Source organism: Nelumbo nucifera, chromosome 7, assembly GCF_055504915.1.
Source record: "Nelumbo nucifera cultivar China Antique chromosome 7, China Antique-T2T, whole genome shotgun sequence".
Lineage (NCBI taxonomy): Eukaryota > Viridiplantae > Streptophyta > Magnoliopsida > Proteales > Nelumbonaceae > Nelumbo > Nelumbo nucifera.
Genome location: NC_142655.1, coordinates 5006891 through 5020516, shown reverse-complemented (window position 1 = coordinate 5020516; position 13626 = coordinate 5006891). Strand labels below are relative to the sequence as shown.

Here is a 13626-nt window from a genome sequence, read left to right as displayed (position 1 = left end):
GAAGGCACAGAGAAGAGAAGAGGAAGGAAAAGCAGGAGCTGAGCTCTGCTGCTGGTTAAACGATTTCTTTACGGCGGGGCGTCATAGAAGCGACGCAACCAGGAGTGAAAAAGAGAAGAAGCGTCATGGTTTTGTTGCGTAAACACAAAGCGAAAGCCAGGCCCCAGAGCCCCTCGCTTTTTGTAGACATCACAAGCCCGATCAATTCGCCTGCGCTCTCTCTCTTTCTCTCTCACTCGCTTTTGCAAAAGAGAAACAGTGATTCGTAACGTGATTCAAGGCTTTTGCTTTGTGAGCTCCGGTTTCTGTCTTAAGCCTCATCAACCAGGCCTGGGCGACTGGGCCCTCCATCTGGACGGTCCCACATCATTGATGAAACGTGAAAAGAATAGAAGTTAGTGAGTTACGAGTGAGTGAGTGCCTTCTCATTGAGCCCAAGTCACGAGCGCTCCACTGTGTTTACTGTTTAGCACTCATTGGCTGAAATTTTCAGACAACAAATTTCTCTCCAATTAATGAACACACGTAAGAAGCAGCACAATCAAACTCAAGGGCCTAAATAGAGTTGCCACGTGGCCCGACTCCCCTACACAAACGGAGCGGTTTGCGGAGAAATTATGGTACTAGAGAGAAAATGATGCTAGAAAAGCTGAGAGAAGTATAAGGACCCTTTGGAGTTTGAAGGGCTCAGCTGAGATTCAGCTAACCTAGTTCAACTGCTTTGAACTTTGAAGTGTTCTAATCTCTAGATAAGCTATGGGTCTAATTGGGCTATCCGGATTTTCCACCAAACATAACTTAATAAGCTGTTGTATGGGACCCATTTTGGAAAGTCGGAAGCCACAGCTTCAACAGTCAATACCATGCCAATTGGGAGGGTTAAGCTGAAGATAATCTTTGCTTCACTTGCTTTTGGAGAAGTTACCTCGCTTCAAATAACGTAAGATATGTTTGTTAGACAATTGGTTTAGTGCCTTAGAAGTTGGATAATCTTGACAAGGCGCCACTGATAAGTTATTCAAAGAAGCTAAAGTGGACAGCCCATCAACTGATTGATTGGCCGACAGCCGATTTGGCTCTCCAGATTTTACACCAAATACCCCTTTGGAAGGCTGAATGCAGCGGCTTTTGACTTTCTATGTAGGCTTTATAGGGATAGCCTTTAATAACCTATATTTGATGACAAATTTGGAGAGCCCGAATCACCTGTTAGTGAAACATTTTTTTTTTGGATAATCCGCTTCAACCTCTTTATGTAGTTTATCCGGAGTGTCTCAAAAGCAAGCAGTTGAACCATCTTAGCTGAATGTGGAGCTCAATCCTTTCAAATTATACGCCGTAGGATTCACCTCCAAAAGCCAGAAGCCGCTAACATTCAGTCTCCCCAAACGAACACCAAATATAGGTAGTGTTTGGTATTATTATCATTTTTTTAAAAAAGAGTCACTTCCTCCCATAATACGTTCCAAACAGTCATCGAAAAGCGTTGTTAATCTGCCCAACCCTTAAAAGCTCTTCTTAATTAGTTATCCGGTTAATTCAAAGAGAGAGAGAGAGAGATTGATTGGTGTCAAAGTATTGGATATCTCTTGTGGCCACGTGAAGCAAGAATCATTTAACATTCCCTTGTATTTTATTAATGAACAATTTTTTTAATTATAAAATTATAATTCAATGGCAATATTATAATGGTACATACATGGGTATTCCTTGGACATTCTAACGTGTGGGTCCCCAATACAAGATTTCTTAGTTGGATAGATTGTCATTGTCTGACCCAATAGGAAGCTAATAAACGGCTATGATCATCTTGGGCCCACTAACTATACCCTAAATTGGTGAAGGCTTTTCCACTTTGCAATTTGCATTGTTAGGCTGTCTACTACACTCTACTCTAATTATCCCTGTGACTGGACAAGAGATGTCACCTCAACCCTGCTAACCCATCGGTTTAACCACAACGGCCCGGCTTTATTGCCTGCTTAGCTCTCACCAGATCAACCTTTTTTAATATATTGGTCTTTATTCTTTACCGTTGTTGTCAGACCTGGATCGGATTAGATGGTCAAACCGGTGGACCCATTTAGCTTTCTGAGTGCTGTTTCTTTTTTTACGGTTCAATGGTTGGAATGATCAACTCGCCAGTTAAAATTTCAAACCGGTGGCCCAGTGACCTTTTCAATTTATTTTTTCTGAACCGGGTCTGACACTGACAGTACTCGTATTTACAACTTTCCACCTCAGAAATCGGTTCATTACCAAAAAAAACACTCAAGTTGGTTTAAAAAATGGTCCGGCTTGGAATTGAATATTTCAAGCCGAACCCAATTAGGCCCGACCAGAACCATTGGAATGTGTGGCTTTTATTCCCATTTACGTCACTCTTTACTTCATTCTCTCTTTTCCACCTGGAATGTCTCAACCAATTAGGGCTATTAATGGATCAAAGCCCTAATTACAGGAGTGATGGACAAAACAGCGATCTAGACGCTCCAGGAGATTTTGGTAGGCGGACTACACACTGTATCACCAAATATTAAAATAATTAACAAATAAATTCCGATAAAATCCTGTCTTTTTTTTTGTCGAATCAACGTTTCGCGAGAAATCGGAGTTTCTCGTCTAGTTGGTGTCGCGTGTCGCTGAAACCAGCATAAAAGCGCCACAACAGAGAGAGAGAGAGAGAGAGAGAGAGAGAGAGAGTTGATACAGATAGAGAGAAACTTCGAAGCTGAAGAGCTCGAACACGACCGTTTTTCTCTAATCTAAGCTTATAAAACATACACTCGTGAACAGATCAATGTCGGTTCCTAAATCTCTCGCTCTCTCTCTTATTTTATTGCCTGGAATTTCAATTTTCTGAACTTTTAGTCTTTTTTTCCTCTTCTTTGATCTGTTTGATCTTCTATTTCAACACATTGGCGTGGTTTCTTTTTTTCCGTTTGTCAATCGATCGAGCAATCTCAGCATTGTTGGTTTTCTGGAAGAATTCATTGAACATTTGATGGAAAATGAGGTATTAATGACCTTCTTTAGTTTCGTGGAGTGGTTGCAGAAACGAAAATGTCAATGGAGATCATGTACTGATTTCTTTAACTGCATTTTCTATGTTTTTGGACGTAAAATCTAATTTTCCTTAAATTCTTTTCTGGTTTTCGTAGTTCTTTTTTTTCCGGAGTGATCTCAGAAAATCAGGAGAAATCTGACAGAGGTATGCAGAGTTGTTGTTAAATGAGGTGTGGTGCCTTCGTTGCCTTGAATCTCATCATTTTGGCGTTTCTATTAAAGATGTTACGGAAATGTCTTTAAAGATTGCGTCAGTTTGCTCGGGAATCTAAGATTTGGTTTCTGTTTTGTTGAAGAGTTTCAGAAAACCGAAGACAGCGATCAATGCTGATTGATGTCTTGTGAGCTTGGAGTTCTGTGCCCTAGAATTTAGAGCTCTAGGTAATCTTTTGCAACTATTTCCGGTGAATCAGGATTGGATCGACTAAAATGTCCGAAGCTCGTTTGAATGTGCTATAGTTTCTGCTTTGTTGGCTTATGCCGTCCACCAATTTAAGTGCTTTAACTGCTCTTGGAACATTCACTCAAAGTTAATTAGGAGGAGCGTAATTCTTTAACAATACCACGTGATGAGTTGTAACTGTTAGTTCTAATTGCTCTGTTCTGTTTTTGTTTTCTGTTCAGATAATTGGAGAAACAAAGAGGTGAAAGTAATTGGCGAACAAGCGATGCTTTTGAGTTATATCTAAATCAATCAGTACTTCTGATTTTGTGTGAATAAAAGGTAGCCATCGAGCAATTTACGCATTTGAGCTTTGTTTATGGTTTCTTTTTCTTCCCCTGAGGCCAAATTACTTTTCTTAATTCTCATGTTTAGGCTTGCTTTTCTGTAGACATCGAAAAGGTGATTCGACATGAACGGGAACAGGCAGATGGAGGTTCATTACATCAATACTGGATTTCCATACACTATTACGGAGAGTTTTATGGATTTGTTTGAAGGCCTCACATACGCCCAGGCAGATTTTTCTCTTGGAGGAGCAATGCATGATCAGGTATTTCTCTTTGCCATCTAGGTTCTAATTCCTTGGTTTTTAAAAATTGGCAAGTAGCTTATTGTGGGGGTTCCTTACGCTTTCAATTACTATCAAATTTAAGGCTGAAAAATTGATATTATAGATGGATTGTCGATGGTTGAGAAAATCGATATTGCAAAGCAGTGCAGGATGTTTAGTCCATCTCTTTAGAATGGTTAAAAATTTGACGCACATGTTTCCTTCACATAAAATCCCTTCCTTAACAGTGAAACCGTTTTTACATAAGATTTATTTTCTTTTGCTGCTATATGTTTGCAGGAAAGTGCATACTGGTCAATGCATGCAAATTCATACAAATTTGGATTATCCGGCCCAGGAACAACTTCATATTATGGCCACAATTATACTTATGAGGTAAATGATCATATTCCAAGAATGGAACCTAGTGGGCAAGCTTGGGAGAACTCAGCAATGATGAGCAATGAAGAGCTGACACCAGTAGATATGCGTGGAGGAAATGGCAGCACAACTACACATGTTACACCTGAAGACTGTATGTTAACTCTAAGTTCCCTTCACCTGTTTTATTCTCACTTATGGATGAAAATATTTACTGGAACCATGGTGCATTTACTTTATTATAGAAGCTATCAGCAGTTTGGTAAGAAATCAACAAATAATATTGACATTCACATCTTAAGGAATCACTTTACATTATTAAGTTACCAAGAAATTTTTCTATTTGGTGTTCTGAGCTCTTTCAATCAAGAAACATCTGTTGAAAAGATGCTGTTAATCACCTATCGGGTAACTCAATAGGTGATTTCACCTATTGCAAAAGCTGCTTCTGAAATGTAATGTCATCCAATTGTTTATGAACAATGATATGGCACATAAGCAAGAATCTTGTGAGCAGCACCAATATGCATGGCCCATCAACATCATAGATCCTATAATTTTAACTCTTTAAATGGATAAGTTTGACTTTTGATCATCTTGGATTTTAATTGCTTCACTTTTTTATAGTCTTATTGGTTGTTTGTCATTGTCAGCATGTGTTGGTCATTATGTCTGTACTCTTCCAGTGGGTTTGAGTCCTTTTGTTGTGTTGGCCTTGATTGTGCTTGTTGACAATAGTATTATTTGGATTGACCCCTTAAACTTCCCAACTCTTAAATTGGTCTGCCCTGGTATTTGCCTGCTTTTTGTATGTAGCTGTGATTCATGATTCATGGCAATCCATGTCAAAAGGAGAGTTTTAGCATATTCAAACAACCATCTTTTGGTTAATTGGTTCTAGATATCATCTCAAATTGGCATTAATTTTTTAATAATAACAATTATTTCGTTTAGTTCAGCATCACCTTCCCAAACCAAGGTATCTAACTGTGGCTTAGTTATGCACATGAAAGTCAAATCACCAAATAACCTGGGAATCTCCTGGGTTATCCAATTGAATCCAGCATGAGAATCAGGTTCCTTGATCATTTATAGCTTGTTTTAATAGGTTTTTCATGCATAGGCAATGTTGAATGTCTAAAGCTTCAAGCATGGGACTTTCAAGACATGAAGCATGAGAATGCTCCCATATGGTTTAGTGCATGATTACAAAAGCAGAATCAGTCATAGCCCATCTATAAATGCTTTGTTCATGTTTCTGTGCTCTGGATGCCTAGAAACAGTACAAAAATAGATGTGAGATGATTCCATCCATTACTGTATTGGAGTTAAACCCATCTATGATTGCAGGCCTTAAGGCGGGTGGTTACATTTTAAGTTTATAATGTTATGATATCTTTATTTCATTTACGTTCCTCTCTATTTGAAATTCTATTCCAAATTGTGTTTCTTTTTGAAGATTTGGCATTTTAGTGTGCATCCATCTCTAACAGGCATCCTTCACTTTTTGCAGGCATTCGAAATCAAAATAATACTAGTAGTTCTCAGGTATTAATCTTGATTGTCAATTTTCCCCACTTTATTTTCCCTCTCCTCTGGACTTTGAACCCATTTATAGTGTTCTCAAAGGTAAATAATTAAGCCATTCCTTTTTCTATTTCACTTTTTGCAGATGTTTTGGCAAGATAATATTGACCCAGACAACATGACTTACGAGGTTTGCCCCAAATGATTTTGCTTTCTTACTGTTTTCTTTTCTTACAATGTTATTGAAGGGCATTGCTTGACAAACAACTTGTGCTTTCATATCTAGATGAACATTATGTTCAATTTTTTTATCAGTGTTCTGAAAGTTGTACCTAGGTAGACAGGCAAGGTGCATTTTAAGGCACACACCTGACATTAACCCAAGTGGTGCCCCTTTCAAGAGGTGTGAGCCTGTGCCTGGATTGCCTTTCTCATCGGCTCTTTTTGTTTAATTTTTTATGTGATTTATACTTTTGTAATGGTCTATTAAGTTTTACAAGAAACAAAAATAAAAAATCCTTTTGAATACCTGAAGCCCTAGACCCTAGTTGTTGCAGATAGGTTCTCAGATAACAAAATTTTCACTAAATAAGCATCAGAAATACAACTAATCTTTGATCCCTACCCTAAAATAGAATGAACTATGGCCTAAATCACAAAAACTACTTGAAGAAATGCAACCAGGAGATTATCTTTGGTTTTTTTTTTTTTGATAAATTGCAACCAGGAGATTAGCAAACACATTGAAGAGTTTCATATGCTTGAATTGGTATGATCTGCATCTGTTTCCTTTCATTTTCAATTTGAATTTGTCTTATAGTTATGCATATGTGTTTTGCACTTTTCTTTGTCCAGGCACATTCCTATTCTTGTGCCTCAGACACTAGAAGGCCCTTGCACATTTCTGTATCTCTCAATTTTAAAACACCACATTATTGTATCGTTTTATTGAACTTTATTCTCAACATTAAGTAGCACTTCTGCATTAGTTAAAGGAAAATCTTCTTTTCTTGAATGAACATCTTCTTTTGTAATCCTTGGTTAAAGGAAAGAATATTTTCCATGCCTTGAAACATGAGGATGTATGGCTAACATACATGCTTGTACTATACTTATGACCAGGTCCATGTATTAACCTACAAGTTGCATATATTGATTATCATTCTGCATCAAGTTTTTGAATGCCATAAATATAGTTTTGGGCTCAGCTCATGTTGCTAAACCACAAGAAGAGGACAATTGTCACATCACAATTCTGCTCTGCAACCTTGGGTGAACTCATGCAGATAGTTACTGGTTAGATGATCGATTTTGTATGTCCAATTGCTTGTTAAATGAAGATGATATGGATTTATTGAATGCATGGTAGGATGAAAACCACCTTGTGATGGTCTAACTGTCTAAGAGCAGGCTTAGTCTACCTACGTTTGGTGGACTGCATTGAGTGGCATTATCATAAATTTAGCAATATGATCTTTTGGCATCCTCAATGTCTTCTTCAAGCAGAGTCTCAAAAGTTTAACGTCCTCTTTGAGGAGGGGTGGTTGACCTCGTCAGATGCCTACCCTTGGCACTCCAAAGACTACAAATCCCTCGCAGAGTGGCCCTAGTTAATGCTACATATCTCTCAAGGTTCCTAATGGGTGCATACATGCTCAAACGCTCATGGGGACAATGCATGGATTGGCACTACACCTCATGTGGGTTGGACATAACTATGCCCCATCACTACCAGCTCCATGTCTAAGCTGATTGAGTTATCCCTTGCCACAACATTCAGGTGTGTTCATGGCCTAGCAATTGCCTAACATTGGCATTATTGGCATAGTCCCCCTTTGACACATAAGCAATGCCTGCCACGGAATGGCATGAGCCAGAGAAGAGCTCTGTCCATGCGCAATGAGGTCATGATCCAATGCCATTGACCTTATTGGAGCCACCAATGGGCTTCCCTTGGCCTTTACATCACAAAAGGTTTGTCCTTGACACACTAGTTTGGACGCATCCTTGCACTGATGGATCTTTGGGTTGGAAGACTTAATCCAAGTGGATCATGCAAATGTTTCAGCTGAATAGTTCGTTTGTGTGGTTTGTTTTTCTTGTTTTTGTTAATCTGTTTTTCACTTCCTCTAGTTAATTATGAATAAATCTGTGCTTCTGGAAAATGGCTAAGATGTCATCATGTTTTATTGAGTGATTATTATGGATTCAGCTAGTCTTTCTAATTTTTCTCAAATGTTCACTAATATTTATTCTGTTATTATCTTTAGAAAACAAATCATAGTGATAACCTTACAATGAAAGTTTTCTGATGAGTATCTAAGTGGAATATCTTTTGTAGAGAGTGCCATTTTGGCTAAAACCAATACCCAAAATTGTAGAAACAAGATTGCATCATGACATTTTGAAAATTAGCAATGTTTGAAATTGAAAGTTTTCAAACTTGAAATTGGGCTTGTTGTAGTTTTCTTCAATAGCCTAATACAAGTGTTTGCATCTCCTCAGAAAACAATGACCTATTTATTTGTTCTAGTTGTTAGTTGTTGACTCTCAATGCAAACCTTAGTTTCTCTAATGTATCATTGTTGGCTTACCAGTGTCTCTGTGGTGAAAAAGTGTCTGTTGCATTTTCCGTCTGCTTCTTTCTGAGGACGTTATTGTCTCTATACTTTCTCAATTATAAAGTTAAAGCAGATCATTCAGCAGGGGGATTATTTCTCTTATATTCATGATAATATCTGCAATACTGTATAGAATTGCTCTTGTGATTGATAGAGAAATAGCATGACTTTGGTTTAATTTATTTTGGAAGACAATTTTTACCACATTTGGTCATTAGCTATTAGATGTGGTTTATCAGTATGATACTTTACCTGCTTCTACTAGCATAATGATAACCACTAGTTAGATCGGCATATCAATTAACTCCAAACTGAATTTTGTGGAGTTGGGATCTCTGGAAATGCTCAGATTACAAGTTTCACTAATCAAATTTGTTTTTGAAATATCTTCACATAAAGACCTTAGACTTAACTTTTTATCAAAATTCCTATTGATTTAAATGATGAAGACCTACTTACTTCTTCTAAGTGCTCTCAATTTCATTTTTCTTCATAATCATGCATAATTTGGTTGATAAGTAACGTAATTTTTCATCACAGGAACTACTTGATCTAGGTGAGGCAGTTGGAACCCATAGTCGAGGTCTTTCTCAAGAACAGATTTTGCAGCTTCCAATCTCAAAATATAAGTGTGGGTTCTTCTCAAGGAAAAGATTCCGGGGGGAGAGGTAAATTTTAGGCTTCTTACTGCTGTTTCCTTGAAATTACAATAGTATCTTTTCCTCCCTTTTCATCTGGAGCTTTAAATATTTAATTAATGCTCTAAAACATCAATCTTAACTTTTGTTTTCTCATCCAATTCTTGAAGTTATCTGATAAGCATATATGTTTATAACTAATCTCATTCCTGTTGGCAAAACAGAATCAGCTCTAGTTTAGTAGGCTTAACTATGGCAGGTTTATTGATGATAACTGCATCATTAGTAGTTACATAGCATGCATCAGATTGGAAACACAGAAAGCTAAGCTAGCCTTTTGTGACAACAAAGAGATATTGAGGCTCATGTGTTTTTATGTTTTTGTTAAAACAAGTCTATCAGTAATTGCAAGTAGGGCTGTCAATTGGATTGGATTTGGTCCAATCTGGTCCAGTCCAACATCGGTCCATTTACAAATGGACTGGACCAAATCCGGTCCAATTGAAATGCAAATGGACCGGATTGGACCCAATTCAGTCCAAATTAAATGTTTTCCATACTTAAAAATCAACATAAAAGGATAAGATTTCATTTCACACAAGCAGTTTATCGTGTCATCTGAACTGATTTGAAAGCCATTAATGTCATCTGAAAGCCATTAAAAGTGAACATAAAAGGATATGATTTCATTTCACACAAGCAGTTTACTGCATCATCTGCCGATTCAGTTGTGGGTCACTACCATTAACGTCTCAATAAACCTTCTCATCTCTGTGGCTCTATAGTAATCAATTATCAGGGATGATACCAGAATCTATTGGGAATTGTACTAAATTGGAAGAACTCTATCTTATTGAGAACCAGCTAGTTGGAGTTTTGCCTAAGAGCCTAAACAATCTTCAGTTCCTTGCTTACTTGGATGTCAGTTCCAACTGACTTGAGGGCAAGATAAAGTTGGGGGGTTCAGGTAGTTGCAGGAATTTGCAGGAGTTGGTCTTGACTTACAATCAATTTGATGGAGAAACACTATCAGGCTTGGGCAATTGCAGTGGCTTAAGATTCTTGGCAGCTCTGGGTAATAAATTAACAGGTAAGATCCCCTCTTCCTTTGGATTACTAACTAAATTGGAGATACTTTACCTCAATGAGAACTCTTTGTCAAGGGTAATTCTACCAGAGATTGGGACCTGTAGTTCCTTGAAGGAATTACTCTTGCAGAAAAACCAACTCGAAGGCATTCCAAGTGAGTTGGGATCTTTGAGTAAATTAGAGGAACTTGCGTTGTTTACAAACAGATTGACTGGAGAGATTCCAATAAGCATTTGGAAGATTCCAACCCTCATATATCTCTATGTCTATCAGAACAATTTGTCTGGGGACTACCTTTAGAGATTCCAACCCTCAATGTCAGTGATGATGAGGCAGAAAAGGGCCCTAATGCCGCAGAGGCCTTGAGGGCTCAGGTGAATGCTGAAGAAAGAGATGAGCAAACTTCAAGTTCAAGTGGGAGCAGTGAGAATAGCAGTGGGAATGGGAGTGGGAGCAGTAGCAGTGACAGTGAAGCAGGTGATGAAGATTCAGTCAATTCTATCTGAAATATCAAAGTAAGGTGGGGTTAACTTTTATTTAAACACCCCAAATAACAGGTCTTAAGATACAATAAAAACAAAAATGCACTCTGCAATCGGTCAAAGGGAAAAGCAGAAAAAACAAGTAAAATGTTCCTCCATGTTAGGGAGCATATTTGGGTCATGCAGGAATATTTGTGCAGGGTGCTTTAGTGATTTTTACCTACGTTTGTATGGTCTCCAAACTCCCATTAATATCTTTTCATATCTTTTATAACTCTGGCTTGTAGAATTTGACAGAGCAGTAGTCCACTGTAGCCAATCCCTCATATACCATCACATGGCTGATATCTACTTCCACAGGCTTTCTAATGAGAGCAACCCTTTAGAGCTTTTTTCTATTCTATGTACTTGTCAACACATGAACTTACCTTAGAGATCAAGTGTAAGACATCATATGCATAAACTTCACTTAAAATGAAAGAGTAAAAAGCCCAAATTGAAAAAACAAATTTAACATCTAAAAGTATAGGCATCAAAGGCCAGAATATAAACAGGAAAATCAATTATTTTAGGCAAAAAAAAACTTAAAATCTAGTCAATGATGATATTTTTTTGTTAGGTATGTTAAAAAACAAATTTATTGTTCATGGTCCAATCAGTGAAGTGGGTTTTTCAATTACATATCCAATCTAATTTATTGTCCTAAAAGAAATAGAAAGCCTAACCCAAATGATCAAAACCTGGTAATCCCAAACAATAGTTAAATATATGTACAGGGTCAGATAACTATGAATACAGTTGGGCAAATGTTCAAAATATCACAATGTATCAGTGAACCCCTCTCAACGTAACTGTTAGTACATACTGAACTAAACAAACAAAAAGAAAAAATAAATAAAAAACATTTCCCTTTGGAAACTCCCATTTTTCATATCATGAGTGTCTATACAATGAATCATGCATTTGGCTTTCTAAATCAGAAAAAGAAAAGAAAAGAAAAGAAAAAATCTGAATAAATCTATCACTCTTTTAACTGAATCATGCATTTGGCTAGAATGACTCCCATAGGTACCCACAGTAGCACTGCCGACACGTTTAATGGTGTAGGCCTTGCCACCGCCCGTCCGTCGTGGAAGATTAATGGCTTCGGATAATCCTTTCTCGGCAAGGATGGGGCCTTCTCCTCCACCAGAACAAAGTATACTTACTGCAAGTGACAATGACTCAAATGTGGGGGAGAGAGAGAGAGAGAGAGAGCACATGGCATCAGGCATGGTGAAATAACAAAATCAGGTGATCAAACGAAATACCATCGTCCGCTGGGGAGACTGAGGATGGAGCGATGGAGGCACAGAGACGCTAAACCCTAGCCTTCGAAAGCTTCCACACTTGATTCTTCAAAGTTCAAACGAAAATGAACATTGAACGGACCATTCGAACTAGTGGTTTTGTCCACTTTCGGTCCATTCTATGAATGGACTATTCATGTTCGGACCGGTCCGCGTCCATATCATTTTTAGGACCGTCCAGTCCGTCCATATCACTTCCAATTCGGACGGTGTCCAACCCGAAACCGGTCCATTGACACCCCTAATTGCAAGGGCATTATTTCATGAAACAAAGTTTGCATGGAGCAGAGATTAGAAAAGAAAAAGAAATGCCCATCATGAAATGGAAATAATACCATGGGGTACTAATGCATTGACGAATGAAATGTAAAAGTCAATATGCAAGTGCATAATTGGTTTTTGTATGCACTTTGAATCTTCAAGGGGCAACTTCCTAAATGACCCTCTTTGACTTTGTTTTTGGTCATTATTGTATGTCTTGGTGTAGCTCTTACAAAAATTTGCTCTTTATTAGGAAATTTATATAGGTGGTTATGTCGTGGTGATCCAGATTATTTGCAAGAAAAGTTTCTTGTCCCCTTCACCTTCTTCTGTACTCCATTAATGAATAATAACTCTTGCTATTGCTGGAAGACAGATGTGTGATTTGTCAGATGGAATATAAAAGAGGAGACCGGCAGATGACCTTGCCGTGCAAACATATCTACCATGGCGGCTGCATCACTAGATGGCTCAGCATTAACAAGGTCAGCTGAGAAAGATATTGATTTAAATTTGACATGGTCTGTAATTCATAAATGTACATATATATCCTTTTCTCCCTTCTGACCTATCTCTTTTATTTTGTTTCTCTTTTTAATCAGGCATGCCCGGTTTGCTATACAGAGGTAGTTGTCAAGGAGTGACGGCACTGAAACTGTCAGCTCTGAGGAAAAGGAGCAATGCCCTGCAATCTGTTTTTACTGCTTCAAACATGTTCTGTTTCCACGGTTTTGGGTTTTGGTTTCCGTTAGTGTTAAATGAGGCCCCAGTATTCTCTTTTTCTTCTTGTTCTTTTTTATACGGTTTCCTTGAGTAGGACTAGCCTAGCTTGAAAATAATTGGATATGATGAACATTTCAAACCTGATTTCTCCACTTGGAGGATGGAATGTATGTAAACGAGTTTCGTTTTGATTCTTATGTGGCTTTCTCGAACTACAGTGGTTATTGACACGAGTGTCTTCAGCTTGATATTACCAGAGATGGGGTCATGACAGAATGTTAGCTTTGCTTTCATAAAATTGTTGTCAATGGTGACTGTTGATGCAAAGTTGCTTTCCCAAACGGGTCCATGTTGATGCCAAGTTTCGTCAGAATAGGTCAAATTACTCTCTTTTCACAGTGAGAAAAGAGAGAGATCAATCGTTTTTGCTTCAAGTTCTGAAGTGGGAAGGCAGGCGTACAACTCAACTCTATTGCTTCACTCATCATCATGGA

General features: G+C 38.0%; 1 protein-coding gene and 1 non-coding gene across 4 annotated transcripts; one reads left to right on the top strand and one right to left on the bottom strand.

Annotated features, from left to right (window-relative positions):
• Positions 1 to 2680: 2680 nt before the first annotated feature.
• LOC104597456 (E3 ubiquitin-protein ligase BIG BROTHER-like) lies at positions 2681 to 13345 on the top strand. 3 transcript variants are annotated; one of them, XM_010258995.2, is made up of 11 exons: positions 2681 to 3016; positions 3162 to 3211; positions 3371 to 3447; positions 3691 to 3790; positions 3900 to 4061; positions 4362 to 4596; positions 5956 to 5990; positions 6115 to 6159; positions 9131 to 9258; positions 12786 to 12894; positions 13012 to 13345. In XM_010258995.2, exons 5-11 carry the CDS (start codon positions 3921 to 3923, stop codon positions 13051 to 13053), a joined length of 735 nt encoding a protein of 244 aa, XP_010257297.1. In that variant the 5' UTR covers positions 2681 to 3016; positions 3162 to 3211; positions 3371 to 3447; positions 3691 to 3790; positions 3900 to 3920; the 3' UTR covers positions 13054 to 13345. The 3 variants fall into 3 exon arrangements, with proteins under 3 accessions (XP_010257297.1, XP_010257293.1, XP_010257295.1); XM_010258991.3 differs by having other exon boundaries at positions 3162 to 3236; positions 3363 to 3447; XM_010258993.2 differs by having other exon boundaries at positions 2685 to 3016; positions 3363 to 3447.
• LOC148790109 (small nucleolar RNA snoR101) lies at positions 11186 to 11248 on the bottom strand. The gene has a single exon (XR_016079043.1). It is a non-coding gene; the product is annotated as a small nucleolar RNA snoR101 (small nucleolar RNA).
• Positions 13346 to 13626: the final 281 nt, after the last annotated feature.